Source organism: Choristoneura fumiferana, chromosome 26 (assembly GCF_025370935.1).
Source record: "Choristoneura fumiferana chromosome 26, NRCan_CFum_1, whole genome shotgun sequence".
Classification (NCBI taxonomy): domain Eukaryota; kingdom Metazoa; phylum Arthropoda; class Insecta; order Lepidoptera; family Tortricidae; genus Choristoneura; species Choristoneura fumiferana.
This window is the reverse complement of record NC_133497.1, coordinates 8,766,797-8,788,520: the sequence shown is the minus strand read 5'-3', so window position 1 is coordinate 8,788,520 and position 21,724 is coordinate 8,766,797. Positions and strand designations below refer to the sequence as shown.

At 38.5% G+C, this 21,724-nt stretch overlaps 2 protein-coding genes across 2 annotated transcripts; one reads left to right on the top strand and one right to left on the bottom strand.

The window, feature by feature from the left end:
- The first annotated feature begins 194 nt into the window (after positions 1 to 194).
- LOC141442725 (uncharacterized) lies at positions 195 to 8,928 on the top strand. The gene is made up of 9 exons (XM_074107800.1): positions 195 to 381; positions 1,036 to 1,203; positions 1,741 to 1,837; positions 2,071 to 2,193; positions 2,460 to 2,555; positions 2,999 to 3,119; positions 5,803 to 5,973; positions 6,348 to 8,273; positions 8,637 to 8,928. The coding sequence occupies exons 1-9, from the start codon at positions 248 to 250 to the stop codon at positions 8,687 to 8,689; spliced, it is 2,889 nt and encodes a 962-aa protein (XP_073963901.1). The 5' UTR covers positions 195 to 247; the 3' UTR covers positions 8,690 to 8,928.
- LOC141442776 (1,5-anhydro-D-fructose reductase-like) lies at positions 8,924 to 19,389 on the bottom strand. Its single transcript, XM_074107890.1, has 8 exons — positions 19,335 to 19,389; positions 17,972 to 18,145; positions 16,809 to 16,951; positions 15,814 to 15,955; positions 14,933 to 15,124; positions 13,828 to 14,030; positions 10,545 to 10,700; positions 8,924 to 9,657 (listed from the first exon to the last, which is right to left on the bottom strand). The coding sequence occupies exons 1-8, from the start codon at positions 19,377 to 19,379 to the stop codon at positions 9,612 to 9,614; spliced, it is 1,101 nt and encodes a 366-aa protein (XP_073963991.1). The 5' UTR covers positions 19,380 to 19,389; the 3' UTR covers positions 8,924 to 9,611.
- Between the last annotated feature and the right edge of the window lie 2,335 nt (positions 19,390 to 21,724).

The following is a 21,724-nucleotide window of genomic DNA, read 5'->3' as shown; positions in this document are numbered from 1 at the left end:
AAATTTATAATAAATTGATAATATTATTTAAAAAATAGATATCAATATGTTTTCATTTCACTTCCTATTACAGAATTTTAAAATTAGAACTTGGCTTCTTGACCAAGCTATCAATCTGAAAACCGGTAAATAATGTGATAACCACATTACTTCACTAGTGTGAGTCTCTCATAGAAAAAAAAACAATCTGTTATTTTGAATCGAGTGTTTCGTGTTTTGCTGCTTGCGAATTAAAATAAATAAGAAAATGTTTGGAAAAGGCAAGAAATCTGTGTCTTTAGCGTATAAGGAGAAGCTTCTAGCAGATATTGCGTACTACGAGAAGCGGATACAAGAAGCTCAGCACAAAAAAAAATGCAATTCTTCGGAAGATGTCGTGAGGTAAAACAAATACTGTTTATTTAATTTTATCGTCTAGCAGTTTACAGGAAGCTTGTAGACATACAAAGTAAATGTTGGTGAACTATAACAATTACTTTGCGCATCCACAATGTAGGTCCAGGCATAACATTCGCCAGGAGAGAGATTACTTTTGCGGTTTTAAAGCGACCGGTTGCCAAAAACAAAAAAGTTGAAGTTGAAACAATTAATTGAGGTGTTATATTTATATAGTATGTTTGCTTATTAATTTATTTATATCATAAAAGAGGCTTACACTAAAAAACCAAAGCACCTCTATTACTGATTGGGTTACAGGTACATATAGGTAGTGCTATGAGAGTTGAAATGAATGATTACACACACAGCTACAACATGTTGTGTAATGCCAGCAGGATTTTGAAATTTACACATCGTCATGGTCCAGCCGGACAAAACTCCTCAATGGTTAATTTCATAGACTTGAAATTTGGTACAGAAATGTAGTTTGGTCAGATGACAATGCAAATACAGTTTAGAAAAAAGCTTGTATTTAAAATATTTTTATTTGCAATAACTTATTTTGGTATATAAGATTGTATGCTGCATTTCTCTTCAAAAAATGGAGTTCTGCAGAACCCAGATGTCTTCTATTAAACCTTTTTTATCTCATTTCAGCTCCGATGAAGACTCCAATCCTTACAAGGTGACTGTCGGTCCGTTCCCGATGCAGCTGAAACGCGAGGAGGCTCGGCTGAGCGACTGTGCTAGCATGACCCTGGAACTGGCCATGCTTACGATCATGCAGTCGGAGGTTAATGTCCTGGCAGCAGCTCCTGAAGTCAGGTAACCATGAAATAGTATGAAAGATAAATCTTCAATTACCTACTGGCCACCTTTCACTAAAAATGAATTCTGGTCAACACAACAGTTAATTTTTTTTTTGGTATATGGTGTCAAGTCACCTATAAATAGAACTGGTCACCTATGAATAGTTTTTTTTTTAGTTTAAGGTGGCCACTTGGCCAGTTATTGAAATTGAGTTTGTTTTTTTTAGCATTAGATAGAAAGAAGTTAAGCTATCTTGATGTGTCTTTTTATTGAAAAACATTTTTTAATCTATGTAATTGTTATAGTTTCTTTTTATACTATATTATGTTTGTTGAAATAAAGATTTATATCTTTTGGCAAATAAGTCACAGCAAATATGTAACAATTAGCAAAGACATATGATCATATACATGCTTTTGGTATCATAAGTAATAGTTACTAGTTTTTTAAAAACATTGTTCAATAAAGAGACTTGTCAAGATTGTTTACCCTTTTACTAAAAGTAAGTATGAGCTGGGATAATGATAATGATGATGGATATATCGGTTGCAGGCGGCCCGTGTCTGAAGATGGTACGTGGCTGGAGGTGGCTGCGGAGTGCAAGATAGACCTCGTCTCCTTCACCATCACTTTCTACGCCCACAAACCGGTTAGTACACTTAAACTAGTTCTGCCCTCGTAACGAATATTTTATATACTGGTAATCAATTCACTTAACAGCAGGTGAACCTTCTGCTGGTTTGTCTGCTATTACATAAAAAAAATAAGCAGCAAGAACCAGAATTTTAGATCGAGACCCGCAGTTAAGAAACATTCTACTAGTATTGGATTCCTTCCTTGGATTTATTGCAGTATTTATTTACAAGATAATCCAACTTCCAGCACCGCAAATTCGCGCCGACCCGCTTCCGGAGCCTCCAAGTGAGCCTCACGAAGCCAGCCCACCAGAAGGAGCTGTCTCAAAGCGTCCTGGCCAAGCTGAACCGGCCTAACCTGGCTCTGCAGGCAAGTGATGTCCTTACTATTTGTGGACCTGTCCTCTCCCAGAGGCACAAATTTGTGCCCAAAATCCTTCGATCCTGTTATCCTGGGAGATGAGCAGTGGGCGGATTACGAATGCAATTTACATCAAAATCATGTCGAACAATATACAATATGGATATGAGTATAAATGGTTAAAAAAAAGAACATAATTGAAAGAGATGAGGGCGAGACTATAATTGGATGGAAGTATGGTAAAATTTAAATTTTGTCCTATACTTAATTCGCAGGTGCTACAGAGTTATGCGACGGCGTTTCGATCGCGCCGCACGACCTTGTTGGAGCTGGCGGAGAAATATGCCGACAGACTCAAGATGGAGGCCATGGTGAGTAACATTACTTGATCAGGCAGTCTGTTGCGTGCGTGTGCGTGCGTGCGTGTGTGTGTGTGTTTGTTAAAATGGCTGGACGGATTTGGATGAAATTAGGTACATAGATAGCTGGACATCTGGAATAACACATAGGCTACTTTTTATCCCGATATTCCCACGAGATAGGGATAAAATCTCGAAATAACAATCGCTGGGTTTAGTCTTAAAATTTTGGACAGTCGTTCTTAACACAACCTCAATGAAGACCATGATATACATTTTTGGAATTCCCAGGGGAATTCTATAAAATCCCGGAATTTCAATTGTACCCGATCGAATAGTTTAGGCGTTATTTTATAGGTTTGTAAATAAATAATAAAACTGGAACGGGGCGAAGCCGCGAGCAACACCCACTTTTTAATAAATTCACTTGAATAGCAAAAAATATTGTTTCCCAGCCCGAAGGCGGCTACCGCGTGAATTGCCTGGAGCTGCTGACGGTGGAGTGGACCCTAGAGAACATGTGGTCGCCCGTGGTGCCTTTCTGTCACCGCATGAAGTTCGAGGTGGAATATATGCGTGAGTTTTGATAGCTGCGTTTATGCAAGAAATGTGTGTTCATGCAGTTCCCCCTTCTCCACACTGTAATCTTAATCACTCATCATACTAAGGCGTGTATCGACAAGCGTATTATGTGTTTTAAGTGCGTCCCACTGCTGGGCACAGGCCTCCTCTTAGAACAGTGCGGATTGGGAACTTCACACGCACCATTGAATTGCTTCGCAGGTTTGTGCAGGTTTCCTCACGATGTTTTCCTTCACCGCAAAGCTCGTGGTAAATTTCAAAATGTAAAGCCGTGGTGGCCTAGTGGTTTGACCTATCGCCTCTCAAGTAGAGGGTCGTGGGTTCAAACCCCGGCTTGCACCTCTGAGTTTTTCGAAATTCATGTGCGGAATTACATTTTTGTATATGTCGGCGGCCGATCGTAAAATCCGCCAAATCACGAAATTCCTAGGCATATCGTGAAACGCCGCCATTTCATGATATGCCTAAACGTTGGCCAGGCATATCACGATGTGCCTGAGAAATAATACGGCAGATCGATTAGAGCAACGCATTCGTCGATATTCCTAGCTCTATACCGGGCACATCGTAAAATAGTTTCTTTTTTGGCCACTGGTGGCGCTGCGTATGCAATGGCGGCCGCGACCAGCTGACCGCCGTGTTTGTTTAGCGCGTGAAAAATGTCGGCGTCGCAACAAAATGATCTATAAACCGAAACTAGTGATTGAATTCGAAATAGAAGTGCAAAAGAAGCTTTTCAACATCAGCTCCGTTCTTTTTATGTGAATCAAACAAATTCTGTGCACAATGTGAAAAAACCATGGACGTCTGCCCGTATTTTAGAGGTTAGTATTTTGTTGATAAATAAAGTATTCACTACGACGAGCGAAGCGAGGAGTGGTTAGTATTAATTGTGATCACGACGCACGAGCCGAGCGAGCGAAGCGAGCGTGCCGCGGCAGCGGCCGGCGAAGTGCCAGAACCGATATGGCGGCGTTTCATGATATGACTAGGAATTTCATGATCTGCCTAAACTGGCCAAATCATGAAATGGCGGCGTTTCATGATATGCCTAGGAATTTCATGATCTGCCTAAACGTCACTAGGCAAATCGTTAAACGGTGAGTTTTGAACGATATGGCGGATGTCCCTTAGCCAATTCATGAAATGGCGGCATTTCACGATATGCCTAGGAATTTCGTGATCTGGCGGATTTTACGATCGGCCGCCGACATATACGACACGATTTGTTATAAATACTGAATGTTATATGTAAACGTAAAATAGTGGTATAATTTAGTGTTAGTAAGTTTTGCATGCCATGTTGTTGGCGGAACATACATACATGTAACTCTTCTACTTACATGTCGTTTGTACCAACTTTGTGTATGTTTTAGCAAAAATAAATGATTTGATTTGATTTGATCGTGCCCGAAGTGTAGACTTAATTTACAATAGTGTGTTTTAGTGTGTTTTTACATGTTTTTGAACACACACAAATCACACAAACCCATCTATCACCACCAACACACTACTCGGACGCGTTTCGGATTCAACTGTTTTTGCCCGCGCTTTCGCTCGCGTTAGGTTTGACGTAAACTTACCTTCTATGATTGATTATTTGGAGGATTATATGTTAATATGGAACCAGACGTTGTTTTAGGCAGATGGTGCAATTTTCAAATTCAAAAATCAACCTAATCATAATTCATACAAATTTATATAATTTATTGAATCAGGCGTTACTTTGCGGAGGTGCATATCAATGAACTAAAATAATTTCCTTGCTCACCCGCGACCTTACGATAGCTAGGCTTATGCAAAATATGCGTGTTCATGCAGTTCCTCCACCTCCACACTGTAAGAGCACACACAGATCACACAAACCCATCTATCACCACCACCACACTACACTGACGCGTTTCGAACTCAACCAGAGCTCATCTTCAGAGTGACACAACCGTACACCATGCTACCAGTTGTTAGACTCTAACAACCCTCTCACACACACAGTCTCTGAGTTGTAGCTGATAGATGGGTTTGTGTGATTTGTGTGTGTTCTTACAGTGTGGAGGTGGAGGAACTGCATGAACACGCATATTTTGCATAAGCTTAGCTATCGTAAGGTCGCGGGTGAGCAAGGAAATTATTTTAGTTCGTTAAAATATGTATTCCTTTATCTATAAATTGTTAGTTTAAAAACAAAAGATTATGCGTCTATCCTCGAAATGACGGACTTTAATACAAACTTTCAGCCCCCTTTCGCCCCCTTAATGATTGAATATTGAAAAATCATTCTTAAAATCAACACATGAAAAAAAAAACAGCTTTCTAGGTCCAAAGGTTTAGGCGTTGATGGGTCAGTGAGTCAGTCTTCACTTTTTATATATACAGGATGTTTGGCACAGGGACGGACATACGCATATAGGCGACAGATGGGGCCATATGCCACGTGGTCGAGCATAAATAAATTCACAAGGGGCCAGTTTTTTTTTATTTTTTTTTTCAAATACTCCGTTTTCATGATTTAAAATCTTTAAACAAAGAAAATTTTCTGAAAATTTCGACCACTTTGCATATGACCCCTTCTATCTCCTATGTATACACGTTTGTTCATCCATCTGCCAAACATCCTGTATAGATAAGAGTTAAATATACAACACAAAACACTGATTCAATATTACTTTTTGTATTTCAGCCAAACACTACATACATGCAATCGGCAAGCTCTACAAGCAGTTTAAAGATCCATCGTTGGAGACGTCAGAGCGTACCCTCGTGCTGTCCAAGATATTCGACATCTGCTTGGAGGCCCAAGGACCGGCCAAGGACCTTCAGGACACCTTCGAGTCCGACCCTGAGACTGCTGGTGAGTGGGGGGACAGTAGAGGTGGAAGAGGTCAGATATTTGCTGCATTTTGGGGAAGCTTTAGGTATTTGGATATCCATCTCTATAGTAGTATGGCACTGCACGCCACCGCTCTGCTACGAATTAGCCCGAAACATGCCGAGCTATACTCGATTTAAGACGCAAGTTATCCGGGTTGATTTCGTTGAATATGAGTGAGTCTCACGGTGGTTTCATATTCAAAGTGGAAGAGGTCAGGTTTGTTTTTGGGGCGGGAAGGCGAGGAGTTGTATTGGGATTGCGTTTTTTTTATACGATAATGGGAAAACGAGGATTTCAAAAATCCTCATAAATTGCGTTACGTAAGTAATAGTTGAACGCCCAATTTGTTTCAGGTCGTCTACACGAACGCCGCACCACAATCGACCAGGAGCTAGAAGTACCGTCGAAATGCGACCAAAACGTCCAAATGTCACCCCAAAAACTGCCTAAAGACAAAGAAAATAAATCACAAAATCGCAAGACGACTATGGCACCACCGAAAACTTTACCCAAGAAGGCTAAAAAAGTTGCCAGTGTCAATAATAAAGGTAAAGAAGTACTTGATGATGAAAATGTTTCAAAATCTAGTAAAAGCAATGAAAAAGTGGCACATGATGATGCAACAAAAACTGGTAATGATGTCAATGTGACAGAAAACCGGAAAGCTGTAAAAAGAGCTATTGAAAGTGATGCAACAGGTAATGCTAAAAAAATAAGAACTGAAGAGAAAAATGGAGTTAAACCTGCAGAAATAGTAACTGAAAATGACAAGGAGGCAAGTGAAGTACCCAGTGTTAGTTCAAAAAGTAATACCCGAAAGAAAGATAGTAAAGCTATTTCCAAAAGCGCGAGGGATACAGATGTTAACTCAAAAAACAACAAAATGGTGGAAGCTACTAAAAGTTCTGATTCAAAGAATATAAATAAACGTACTGAGGCTACTGCAAAAAATGCAGCGAAAAAAGTCGGAGGTGATAACAATAATGTAAAACCAAAAGAAATAGAGACAGATGTTGTTACTTCTAAAAATGAGGCTAAAGAAATACGTGAGGTTGGTAGTGTAGCTTCTTCCAAAGCTTCTGGGAAGAAAGCCGATGCGAATGCTGGTAATCATCTTGCAAGTGCCAAAGAACAAGGCACAGAAGGCAGTGTGGCTAGTTCCAAAAAAAGCAGAAAGGGGGTAGATAGTAAAAGTGTTGTTAGCTCTAAAAGTGAAAATGAAAAAGGTAATGTTAAAACAGGGAGTTCTGAAGTCTCAAATAAGAAAGTAAATAACAATAAAAATGAAGTTACTTCAAAAAACTTAACGGATACAATGAGCAGTGGCAATTCAAAAAATAAGAATATAACTGAAAAAGACTCGAATAAATATGAAAAAACCAAACCCGAAGTTGCCGCAAAAAATAAAGCTATTGATGAAAAAAAGGTTCAAAAAGACAATGAAAAGGAGAAGCAACCAAAAGCTATAACTAAAGATAAGGTAATTGTTCATAAGAAAAGTGTAGACACTAAAGTTACAAAGCAAAATGAAACTAATGAAATTACTGACAAAAGTGTTAAGACTAAGCAAAGTACTGATAAACCCAGTAAAAGCAGTGACAAAAACAAAGAATTGCTAAGAGATGGAATGAGGAATAAAGTTACGAATACAAAAAATACTGAAAATAAAAGCAATCAAAATACAAAAACAGTGGAAAATAATACACAGAATGTAAAGAAAAGCAAAGAAGGCAATAAAATTACTGAACCCTCTTCAGAGGCTACTAAGACTGCAAAAAATGATATAAATAAGAAAAAAGCTACCAAAGTTGTAGAAAAATCTAAAACTATTGTTTCTAAAGTAAGCAACGCGAATGACAATAAAAATGAAGCTACAACTTCGAAAGCTAATGACAGATTTGAAAAAGTAGGTAACAATAAAGTAGTTCCAAAACTTTCAATAAATAACATTAAAAACCAAAACAAGGATAAAGCTGAAAAACCAAGAAATATAAATGCTAAAACTGTACCTGAAATAACTAAATCTAATATTCTAAAAACTAACATTCACACAGGAAATCCAAACATACAAAAAATCAAAGAGAATCAAGCGAAAGTTGCCGAAAAACTGAAGACAAGGATACCAATGATGAAAAATAAATTGAAAATTGGCAGTTTTAATGATAATTTGGGAAAAACTGATACGAAATTAGGGAAAAATGCTGAGAAAACTAAAATACCATTTAAGAGTTTGCCTGTGTTCAAGAAGATTGTAAGAAATCCAACGCGGATGAGTCCAAGTAAGTAATAGTACATTGTGTATTAAGGGCACTAAATACGGAATTACAAACGAGAGTCTATTTGAAGCCAGAAGTCGAAGACTGAGCTTTGAGTCGATGTTAGTAATTCCAGTACCGCGCCTGTGCGACATACAATGTTTTTCATCAGATTTATGAGTAAAATTGTATATTAGTAAGACAAATTTTTATAAGAAGCGCCCATACTGCTGGCGCAGTTTGAGGTAGCCGAATACTTTAGCCGACTATTCGGCTATTCGGCCAGGGTGCCCGCCGCATTTTCTGTAAATTACAGAAAATATAAGAAAAAATCAGTGGTTGCAAATTTTTACTTTTTTTTTAATTTAAATTTGTTTTTTTTTTCAGGAAAACCACCTTCAACTGTCAAGCCATCTTCCCACGGATTTTCAATCAAATAAACGTTTGTGAATTTTAATTAACGATATTAATTTTCTAAACATTTTTTTTATGTTTGTAGGATGAATGTTAATTTAAAGGTGTTAATCAATCTCATGAAATCTAGAAACTGAGGAAGAAATGTTGTTTGGATTTAATATTTGTATACATTTTAACAATTAAGTAGTACCTAGTATAGTTAGTAAAATTAAGATATTGATTATTCACAATTTTTTATGAAGCAAATAAAACGAGTGTTATTTCGAAATGTCTTTTATTCAAATTAATACACAAAATTCAAAACCAATATCACGAGAATAAAGTAATACACAACGTTCAAATACACAAAAACAATTTTATTATTATCATCATAAGTATACCAGTACACAAAATCCAAAAACAATTTCACGAGAAAAAGTAATACACAATCATCAAATACACAAAAACAATTTTATTAACGTCATAAGAAAAAAAAGGAATACAATCGTATCAAAATTAAGTACACACACAAAAAAATATAAATGAAATGTCAAAATGAAAAAAGTCAAAATACATTAAAATGCAAAAGTTACATTATTTCCCTGAGATGTTTACCATGAAAGTATATATTGCGTGTTATTTATGACATATATATAATAAAACTTTCAGTTTCCTTCAAAGTACGCTATCAAAATGTATTTAAATTTACCATTGGCATTCTTAATAAAGAGTAATTAATTGGATGATAAACTCGAGCAGAGAAAAAATAATTTTTACTCTAGTGAGAACATTATACATTATTGTACTTTATCAACTATGACATTAAAAAATGTACACAATATAAAGTAATTCGCAAAACGATATACACACAACATGTATTTTTATTATTATTTTGACCTATCAGATGGTAGAAGAAAATAATTTTTGATAGGTAAATGGGAAATAAATGTAGTTATTTGCGGGCCTTTAAAAAGGTATCTTGAAAGGATAATTTCTGTGGGTGTCTCCCATCCTGAAAAAAAAAGAAATGCTTTCTAATATTATAAATGCGAATGTCTTTCTGTATTTTACCGCTTCACGCTTAACCCGCTGAACAGATTAAAAAAGGCCGCGGCTAAGCCGTGGCTGGATGAACAACATTCCAAAAAATATTATAAATGAAACGGATACAAAATTCAGATCTATTGTCAAGAAGACATTAATATCAAAGGCGTATTATAAAGTTAATGATTATATCATGGACAGGGATATTTGGAAATAATTCCGATCCGCATTAGCGATCCCTTCAAATAGCGAACCTACTGTGTTAAAAATAAAGTTGTGTTAAATACTTGTGATGTATACATGTCATTTAATAATATTGTAAATCTGTTTTAAAAAAAATATATATATACCTCGTTGAGTTTCTTGCCGGATTCTTCTCAGCAGAGGTTTTTCCGAACCGGTGGTAGATTTTTTTGACATTCATAAGTGCTTGTTGTAGCCTAAATTGAATAAAGATATTTTGACTTTGACTTTGACTTTGAACATCTGCCTTGTTGAGCTATTTTGACTTGTTTTTTTTTATAAGTACGGCCATAGAGAGTTCATATCAATTTTTCTACAAAGAGATGGCATGCAAACCTCAATCGCTCATATCTTGCTTATTTTCAACAGATATTGATGATTTGACTGAGATGACTGGGCCCGCGTGGGAACTATGGCCCAAGCCCTCTTGTTCTAAGAGGAGGCCTGTGCCCAGCAGTGGGACGTATATAGGCTGGGATGATGATTGATGATTTACGTCATGCGTTTTATTTTCGAGAAATTATTTAAAAGTAAAATTGAGTTCCATGCATATTCCTTATATTCAAACACGAGCTCATTGAAACCCTCGGCGTGCTCGGACTCGTAACTCACCCCTTGAAGGTGAACGCGCGCTTGTTCCCGTTGAGCGCGTGCAGCGCGGCGACCTGCGCGGGCGCGAGCGAGGCGCCCAGCGCGCGCAGCACGTCCCACTGGTGGGCGGCCGACGACGCCTTCACCACCACGTTGTGGCCGCACTCTATCTGGTACCTGGAAAATAAATCTATCTGGTACAAGTGTTTATCCGCAGCTTCGCACACGTAAATCATTAGATTCAGCAGCTGAATTGAAATTCTCTGAATTCCCGAAAATTTAATCGTGATTTTCATTGACGTTCATTAAAAACAATCGTGTCAAATTTCATGACTCTAAGCCCAGCGGTTGTTATTTCAAGTTTTTATCCCTATCCCGTGGGAATATCGGAATAAACACCGGCCAAAAGCGTGTCCGACACGCCCGAAATAGGGTTCCGTAGCCATTAAAAAAAAAGTAATATTTTTCTAAGGATTTCGTATTTTATACGGAATCATCCATAGTTTAGGTATATTTTCTACCTTAGGCTGCTATTTACTCATAAACTACTAATAATTCTCAAGCAAGCTTAGCCGTTATAGTTTTTCTTAAAGTTTGATATACTTACTACCATCCAGAATTTTTTTTAAAAATTTCCACCCACCGGTTTAGATTTTAGACGGGGGGGACGCTCGATTTAAATGAAAATTTGCACTTTAAAGTTGAATATTTCGCAAACAAATCACTGAATCGAAAAATCGTCATAGCTAACCCCTAATGGTTGTAAAAGGCCTATCCAACGGTACCCCACACTATAGGGTTGGATGAGAAAAAAAAATCACCCCCACCTTACATCGATGGGAGGTACCCTAAAAAAATTTACATATATATATATTCGTGAAAAATTACAGCTTTCTAGCTTTCCCTGAGCAAAGCCGCGGACGGACAGATAGACAGATAGACAGACATGGCGAAACTATAAGGGTTCCGTTTTTGCCATTTTGGCTACGGAACCCTAAAAAAGTAGCCTATGTTTTATTCCAGATTTCCAGCTATCTACATAGTACATACCAAATTTTATCCAAATCCGTCCAACCGTTTCAGCGTGGAGGAGTAATAAACGTTCAAAGGTTAACTGGAAGAGATCCCTTTAAGGGATAAGTTCGCCTTTGTACATCTCTTTCTCTTGTTAATTGTAATTTTCATATGTTTTATGTACAATAAAGAGTTACAACAACAACAACAACAACAACATACTCATAAACTTTCGCATTTATAATATTAGTAGGATTACAAGCGTGAACGGTTATTTACAGGTGCACGCGTGTGCCCACACGTGTATGTGTGTGTGCGCGTGCACGTTTTGTGTGTGTGTCATCTAATTAATGCCACAAAACAAATAGTTCAGAAGTCAATCTGTCCTGTATGTACTTCACTTTTCATACCTACGCTCGGCGGTCGCTCTAAGGTTGTCAACTATGGCTTATGCACCAAAAAACTATCGTGGTAGTGGCACTCGTGTCTAGTTGGTTGATTTATTGTTGAGAATGAAACGTGAAGAAAAGAAATATAAATTAATAACAGAAATATTTTATTTTAATGTCATTGTTATATTATAAATTTGTCACAGAAAATATCTTGCGACGATTTCGTTATTGGCGAAATTCACGATTATTTAATTTAAACAACCGTCCACTGAACAGTTATAATAACTTTTTTTGTTGGTCCATTATTGCACAAAAAAGTTCACAGACGCGTGTGTAAAGCGGATGGCACTCGCGCTCGCACTGGTCCCAACCGGTCCGAGAGATCGTGTCCGTGAGCAGTGTCTATGTGTGCGTTGCTCGAGCGCACTTGTATGGAGATTGATTTCTGAACTATCTGTGTTTTGCCGTCACGGGAAGACGTATGACAGTGCATACGCTTTGCGCTCGCTTTTTTTTTTATCCGACTGGATGGCAAACGAGCAAGTGAGTCTCCTGATGGGGGTGACACTCCTTCCCGGCCCGGATAATACCGACATGGAAATACCGACCCTGTTTTTTGTGTATACGCCCTTAGAAACTGACGTGAGCTTCTATGGGCGTGTACACGAAAAACAGGGTCGGTATTTCCATCCCGGTATTATCCGGGCCGGGAATGAGTGTCACCCTCCTGATGGTAAGAGATCACCACCGCCCATAAACATCTGCAACACCAGGGGTAACTACTGCAGATGCGTTGCCAACCTAGAGGCTTTAGATGGGATACCTCAAGTGCCAGTAATTTCACCGGCTGTCTTACTCTCCACACCGAAACACAACAATGCAAGCACTGCTGCTTCACGGCAGGATTAGCAGCAGGATTAGCAGTAGCAGGATTTCGCTTGCTCGCTATCACACCGGTCGGTCCAAGCGACAAGTTAACAGTGAAGTGACTATGCAGCTCAATCCTCATAGAAAGGACTTTCAGCTTATCTCCATCTCACGGCGTTATCGCCATAGTACCAGCTCATCTCTCTCACGTACCCCCATATCCCCAACATTCTCAACGCATTATTGCGTGGAGTCGATAACTGGTCATCATCATCATCATAAAATTGACCAAGGGACTCCAAAGTGCATCATCAAATATCACACATTACTACATGAATTTTGATGCAGCTTGAAGAGTCCCGAGTATAATATAATATCTGGAAAATGTAAATAATTTCTAAGTATCAACATCGTTTAATCAGTGTACAGCAGCTGTCAGCCTCATTTTTTAGGGTTCCGTAGCCAAAATGGCAAAAACGGAACCCATATCAATAAAAAATAAAACAATTTTTTTTTTAGATTACCTCCCATAGACGTAAAGTGTGGGTGATTTTTTTTTCTCATCCTACCTTGTTGTAGTGTGGGTATCGTTGGATAGGTCTTTTAAAACAAAGTTTTAAAACCAGGGGTTGTTGTTAAAGCGATTTTAGATTCAGTTATTGTTTGCAAAATATTCAACTTTAAAGTGGAAATTGCCATTAAAATCGAGCGTCCTCCCCCCTCTACAATCTAAACCGCGGTGGTGGAAAAAATTTGATAAAAATCAGGATGGTAGTAAGTATATCAAACTTACAAGGAAAACTATAACGGCTAAGTTTTCTTGAGAAATTATTAGTAGTTTAAGAGTAAACAGCAGCCTAAGGTATAAAATATACCTAAACTTGAAATATTCCGTACAAAATACGAAATACTTAGAAAAATATTACTTAATTTTATCGTAATGCTACGGAACCCTATTTCGGCCGTGTTGGACACGCTCTTGGCCGGTTTTTTAAAATTTCCGCGGTTTCTGCTGGCCCGAGTCTACTGACCTGATGAGAAGCTGTGCTGGTGTGATCCCCAGCCCCGCAGCCATGACCTGCACCAGGGGGTCATCGATGGCGGCAGCCTGGGACGCCTTCAGCTCGGCCGGGGTCCCCTTGGAGCCCAGGGTGCCGAAGCAGCTGAGACGCACGTCGCGCGCGTCGCAGAACTCAGAGAGACGCTGCTGGCTCATGTACGGGTGGCATTCCACCTGCGGAAAAGTCGTGAAAGGTTCTATACTTCGTTTTTAGGGCTCCGGAGCCAAAATGGCAAAAACGGAACCCTTATAGTTTCGCCATGTCTGTCTGTCTGTCCGTCCGCGGCTTTGCTAAGGGACTATCAATGCTAGAAAGCTGTAATTTTGCACTTATATATGTAAACTATGCCGACAAAATGGAACAATAAAAAAAAAAAAAAAAAAATTATGGTACCTTCCATAGACGTAAAGTGGGGTTTTTTTTTTCTCTCATCCAACCCTACAGTGTGGGGTATCGTGGATAGGTCTTTTAAAACCATTAGGGTTTGCTAAGACGATTTTTCGATTTATTCCTCTTAATGGCGGCCATAAGGCTTGGGCCAATGTCAGTTAAATTAAAGATAAATATATTCTTCTTATGCATGTTGTACGGTGATTGTAGTTTTTGCAACTTGATAGCAAAATTCCAGAAACCACGCGGAGACCACTTGCGCATTAAAAAATGTCAGACACGAGAGCAATATAGAATTTGTGATCACTGTTCACTGTTAAGGTTAATCGCCGCATAAAACACTATCAAAATTATACTTCAACTAAGCAAAGAGCAGAAATACAAAAATTAGATATCGTCTACATGCCATGTTCGAATGCTACAAATTGAATCATTGTCAAAGATGAAGCGCGTTAAAGTTTAGCACGGCGTGACGTCACTGGCTACATCTTTTTTTTGACAAACGAAAAAATACGCATAATAATCTAACCGAGACGGACTAACTAGATTATTTAGGGGTACAGTCAAGTGCATAATATATGTACGTTTCCAAGTCGTCAAATATCTATACCTACACTATCTATTTTAGTTTATATATTTTAGTGATTTAGTGATCTGTTTGCGAAATATTCAACTTTAAACTGACCTGATCGACGACAGGCTTCAAGCGGCCCTTCTCCACGACCCTGGCGACCTGTTCCGAGTTGAAGTTGCTGACGCCGACGCTCCTCACGAGACCCTTGGACACCAGGCCCTCCATGGCGAACCAGGCGTCCAAGTATTCGTAAGAAGAGAACTGGAGGACGTTGGCGATCTTCGGAAGGGGGTCGTTGCCTTCCTGTTGAGAGGAGAAACAGAGACATGCGTAAATGGTCGATCAACTTTTTTGCCGTGGTGATGGTGAAGGACTTCGATCATGAATGAGGGCTATCGTTTTTTGTCTCACTAGATGGCGCACTGTTGCGTGAGGTTTTTAAGTGTGGCTTTCAAAGTCTGTTATTACGGGCGTAAAAACAAAGTTTAGATTGAAATCATATTTAATACACCTTAAAACCGTACCATAAAAATAACGAGCATGCCACAGTGTTGCAAAGTCCCCGTTTTGTTCGGAAAAAAGGGAGGACAAAGGTTTCCGAAAGACAAAACTGTCTCAAAACACAGACATTCATTGCCCCGGAACGCATATTTGCCATAATTAATTTCAGATAGGTATTGCAAAATATTCACAAAATTATTCTAATTATAAATAAACCCGCGTAGCTCACCCAAGAACTAGGAGATTTGTCATTTCGGAGACCTCACGCTACACTAGCGCCTCTAGCGGCGAATTCATACGCGATAGCCCTCATTGAATCACCTCTCTTTTGCCGAGCTGTAAAGTGTTTGGACACAAAATATTTTTAATTTTTCCTCCCAATGTGAGGCGTCGGGCTTCTAATAAACTCATTGGTAATCCTTCTTACGCCCCTTAATGCACAATGTACTATTATGACTGTGATAATGACGCTCTCTGACTGTTAGACTTACCTTGAAGGACATAGGGTTGTGGATCATGAAAAGGTCGAAGTATTCCAGGCCGAGGGCGGCGAGCGAGGCGCGGCACGCCGGCTCCACCAGCTCCGGCTTGTGGAAGGTACTCCACAGCTTCGACATGATGAAGAGCTCCTCGCTGGAGTAAGGTTCGTCAGTATTTGAAAGAAAGAAAGAATACGGTATTTGACTATTTTGTATATGTTTTATAAATTAAAACTACACAATGCCTGTTATCGAATAGAAATAGTAGATTATTGTCGTGGCCTGGAAGTAGGCAATTGCTGGCTGAGTATGAGTATTAAACGGACGAGCTTGCGAGTCCGTTTTACTAATACGAAGCCAGCAATTGCTATTCCAGCCGAGACTTTATATATAAAGCTTTTCTCAAAAATGGTGAATAATTCTGAACTAGAATAAACTTTTTCTATTTCAGAAAATTGGGTTTATAGTGATTTTTTGAAAAATCTATATACCTGTCTCTTTCTCAAACGCTTTTCTCTATGCAGCAAGTATGGCAGTACTGGCGTGTGACGTCACATGCCAGTATGTCTTTCTCTGTCTAATCTTGAATTTCAAACCTTATATCTTTGTTATTTGTAAAGGTAGCTTAAATATTTTTTTCTATTCGATAACAGGCATTGTGTAATTTTAATTTATAAAACATATACAAAATAGTCAAATACCGTATTGTCGCATTTATAACATTACTAGCTTTTGCCCACGACTTCGTCCGCGTGGAATTAGGTTATCGCGCGCTGTTCCCTCGGGAACTGTGCATTTTTCCAGGATGAAAAGTAGCCTATGTCACTCTCTGGCCCATAAGCTATCTCTATGCCAAAAATCACGTTAATCCGTCGCTCCGTTTCGACGTGAAAGACGGACAAACACACACACACACACACACACACACACACACACACACACGACACACACATTTATATAGTATGGATATGATTAATTGATTATCATTTTTTTTTATTTTAACTCACCGTTTGACAGTGCCATCCTGTATCTTGGCGCGTATTCCCTCCCCCACTTCCTTCTCCGTGCCGTAGATGAAGGCCGTATCTATGGCTCGGAAGCCCAAGTCTATGGCCGAAGCCACAATGTGCTTGGCCAGGCGTGGGTCCAGCTGAAATAGTAGTTTATGCAACTGTTACGTAATAGAGGTCCTTAAACCCGAGTGTGGTTTTCATAAAAGGATCATACGAGTGTTTTAAGGAAAATTATGTAACAATATTTTATCTACACACATATTATAAGTACTCTAAGATGGGTTCAGAAACCGATGACAAATGAAATGACCTGCATTGCATTACTGACTTGTTCTACCAGCAACATATCTATAGGTGTTAAACTAATGTAGGTACTTAATAAAAAAATTTAAACAGATAAAGGAATTACTTTTTGTAAACTTTAAACAGCAACACCGTAAAAAACAAACAAAATGACAGCAATAATGGCGCAAGGCAAATCTCTGCGGCAAGTATTTATGGTACGTTTGGGTCTGGATTGCATCGGTCCGGGGATTGCTTTGGGGTTTAGGTTAAGTTAGGTTAGACTAAGACGAAGCATGCTGCGGAACTACAATTTATTTTGTTGACGAAGCCTGTTGAATTACACCTCTCCATTTCTTCCGTGGACGTCGTAAGAGGAGGATATAGGTTTAGGTATACCGTAGGCGACAGCTAGCAACCTGTCACTATTGTACCGTTTTTGTCAAACTTAAAACCTAAAATTGCTAAAAGTGGCTTCGAAGCGGTAACGTTTCGTGTGCTCTGCCTACCCTATTGGGATACAGGACAGGCGTGATGTGTGTGTGTGTGTGTGTGTGTGTGTGTGTGTGCGTGCGTGCGTGCGTGCGTGCGTGCGTGCGTGCGTGCGTGCGGGCGGGCGGGCCGGCGGGCGTGCGTGCGTGCGTGCGTGCGGGCGGGCGGGCGGTCGGGCGGGCGGGCGGTCGGTCGTGCGTGCGTGCGTGCGTGCGTGCGTGCGTGCGCGTGTGCGTTTGTGTGTGTGTGTGTGTGTGTGACGAAGCCTGTTGCGGATATTGCGTTGTTAAGTAGGTTAATGTTTGAGGTGATTTACTAAAATTACATGTCTCTATGTGATTATTAAATTATCATTTTCGAGTTAAAGGAAAGCTTTTTCTTACCAAAGCGGTCCCAAGCGCAAGCACGGGCATCTTGTGGCCGTCTCTCAGCTGCACATACGACATGTTCGTGACGCTCCCGTGCGTCAGCTTGGCATTCAACAGCTCTCGGATCTTGTCGTTGTAGCTCTGTTCGAGTGCGGAGTCCGTTTCGGGGGTTGTCGCAGCTTCAGTTGGCTTTGGGGGAGAGAAAAGCCAGAATCTATACAAGGAGTCTCACGGCTATGCCACATGGAGGGAAAATTGTAATTAATTATTGGAGATAGAGAATTTGACTGAAAGAAGACATAATTTTGATTGTAAAGACATTTTTTTTTAAACTACATTTAAAGTTTTTTTGAAAAATACCCTGTTTAAACCGGGACTCGAACCCACCAAATAGTAACCCTCTTTCTTCGCAGTCGGGTAAAAAATACAATTGTATTAATTTTCCTGAAATTTTAAATGTCAAATTACACGGTCTTCCCTTTATTTAAGACTAGATTTTGTCCGCGGCTTTGCCCGTTATTCGGGCGCTATTTTACCGGAACTGAAAGAAAGAAAGAAAGAAAGAAGACATTTATTCACTTACACAGAAGACACACATATACAGCAAAATAACACAATAAAATAAAATTACAGAAAAAACACATGAAAACATTAAATACAATATATACAATGTTGTGTACTGCATTTTTCCGGGACTAAAAATTGGCCTATGTCCCGTAAACTATCTCTATGCCAAAAATCACGTCGATCCGTCGCTCCGTTTCGACGTGAAAGACGGACAAACATACACACTTTCGCATTTACAATATTATAAAGTATAGTATAGTATAGTAAATATAGTATAGTATGCTATGTTATTACGAAAAAAAACTTCTTATCATTGAGCCTTTTGATCAGTACCTACCGAAAAATTACAGATTTTTTCATACGGAATTGTTCAAATTTCTTCGAATGCAGTTCAAATTGTTTTTAAAATCAAAATAAAGTCTTCTTTCAGAGAATTGTCTATCTACAATGTTTAAGATACTTTCCCTCCATGTGGCATAGCCGTGGGACAATACAATACAATACAATACAATACAAATATTCTTTATTGATAACCAAAAGCAGTACAGAGACATAACATAAATAGAAAAATACAGGTAGACAATACCCACCCCTGACACCCTGTATTGTTTATACAAGGCCGCCTACTGGAATATTCTGGCGTGGTAAACCACCAGTCACCAGGTTAGCTCCAGGAAGTTCTACTAGGGTCTACTAGCCTTCCTCCAAGAGCTAAAGTAATGTCAGTTAAAAAAAAATCGTTTATCCATATTATTATGAAAAAGTTGGAAAATTAATGAACAGTTGGAAATATATTTTTGGCAAAACCGACCTGATGCGCTTTCGTCGGCAAGCTCACGCTGTTGACGGTGTTCATGGAGTCCTTGGCTTGGGATTGGGTCGATGTTGAGGGCGCGGCCGGCGTCCAAACTCACGTCATCCATCTTTTACTGGGGTAAGTATTCTCTGCGGAAACGAAAATACATTTGGTTAGATCAGGGTCTTTAAACTTTTTGACTAAGGGTCACACTGCACTTAATGTAAATTCGTGCGGGCCAAGACTTTGGCTGATCATGGGGTAATACATTAGTTAAGTAGACTTAGTCTTCAGGGGGTACCTAGTTACGAGTAACGCATAAGGAACGCACTTGGTGTTGATTATGTTCATGAGTGGCTATCTATGATTATGACCAATCTGTCTGACCCGTCAGTGGCGGGTCTTATAAAAACGAATTACTAGTTACTTGTAGCTTTATAAAATCGGACCCTATCGCGGGCCGGATTAGAGGGTCTCGCGGACCGGATTTGGCTTGGTTAATAATAGATTCCTGGCCCCTGGGTAAAAAACAATCCCTTGTTCCCCGTACATAACCAACTTCTATGAAATTACTTTGAAATTCGAAAGTCGAAGTTCGTGTCGTACCGTCCCTCTCACTTCGTATTAAATAATATTAGCGTCGCGGGACGGCAAGAAACGAAGTTCGAATTTTGCACTTCGTATTAAGAGAGACAGAGAGAGAGAGAAACATTTATTTACATATTCAATACACATTTAAATACATTAGATGGAAAGAATAAAAATAACATCGAATAGTATAAAGTATTGTAGGGCCCGTTGTAGTGAATAATGTTTCGCCATCGTATACATATAGTCGGAAAATTTCGTAAGTTATCTTCCTTTCTTAACTAGCTTACCAAAGTTAAATAAAGCTAATTAAAAAACCGGCCAAGAGCGTGTCGGACACGCCCAAGATAGGATTCCGTAGCCATTGAGAAAAAAATAAGTAATAATTTTCTATGGATTTCGTGTTGTGTACGGAATCTTCCAAGTTTAGGTATATTTTACACCTTAGGCTGCTATTATTTACTCTTAAACTACTAATAATCCTCAAGCAATCTTAGCCGTTATGGTTTTACTTGTCAATTTGATATACTTAGGGTAGACCGGGACAATAGAAACACGTCATGACTGAAACAAGTCAAATTTCTCGAAAACTATAATACCTACGGGTATGACGCAACACTCAGAACACGCGGTCGGCCACTGCTGAATCCCGACCAATAGCGCTCGAGCGACCAGCGGCGTGGACTTGTCAAAAAAACCATTTGTGATCTACTTTGTTTTCTTATAACTTTGTTTACTCTTGTATTTTGACTGATTAAATTATTGGGTTATAGTAAGGAAAAACGCGTGCTTTTATGTTATGGATCCGAAACGTTCTATCGTCCACGCGTTTTAATCGTCCCCAAAAGTAACACATTTCAAATATAAGAGGTTCTATGTTTGATGCACATGCTGTTCACAAACATTTCTAACATTTCTGCAATTTTTGACCCAGTTAAAAATATTTTATTTAGTAGTGTCAAATTAAAACCGCTAAATAATAATACTTTTAATATAGTTTTCAAAGGATAATTTTAAAACGCAAATCCAAAAAAAACTTTTTTTATCAAAAAAAAATCTGAATCAAAAATTACGGATTGCACAACAAAATAATCCACCCAAAATATTACGTACTTACTTAATACAAAAAAATACAAAACCTTGTAAATCTTTTTTTTAAATATAGCTTCTATTTTTGCACATCAAATATAATTACCTATCAATTTATTGTTATTTTTTTTCGATTATTCTGTAAAAAATTAATTAAAATTAAAAATGTATTCTGATAAAACTGTTGTTAATATATATGTAATGTGTCTGCTGCAAGAATGATTCGAGATAGGCTTTTATTTTCTTTAGGAACCGTTAATAAACATTTTTTCGTTTATTAAGAATATAAAAGTCTATCACGAATAATTATTGGAGTAGACACATTAACTTATATATTAAGAACAGTTCTAACAGACCACATTTTTAATTTTCATTAAATTTTTATGGAATAATTGAGAAAAACTAACAAAAATGCTACGTTAATTGCCAGCTCAGCAGGTATAAACGCTCTTAAAATATATCAGAAAAAGTTAAAGAACATTTTTATTTCATCTTGGCATATGAACTCTTAAATATTTTTATAAGTAAAACAATTTAAACTGAATATCTTGAGTCTATTATTTAATTTGCATCCCGACGTTACGGGTTCTTTACAGCACTCGTTGTCACAAGGTATGGACGTACCTATCTATACTAAGTATAGGAGTGGTATGATTGAAACATTGTTATATTGAAACAAGCACTTTTGTATTGAAAAATGAACATGCATAACTACTTCGATTAAGTTA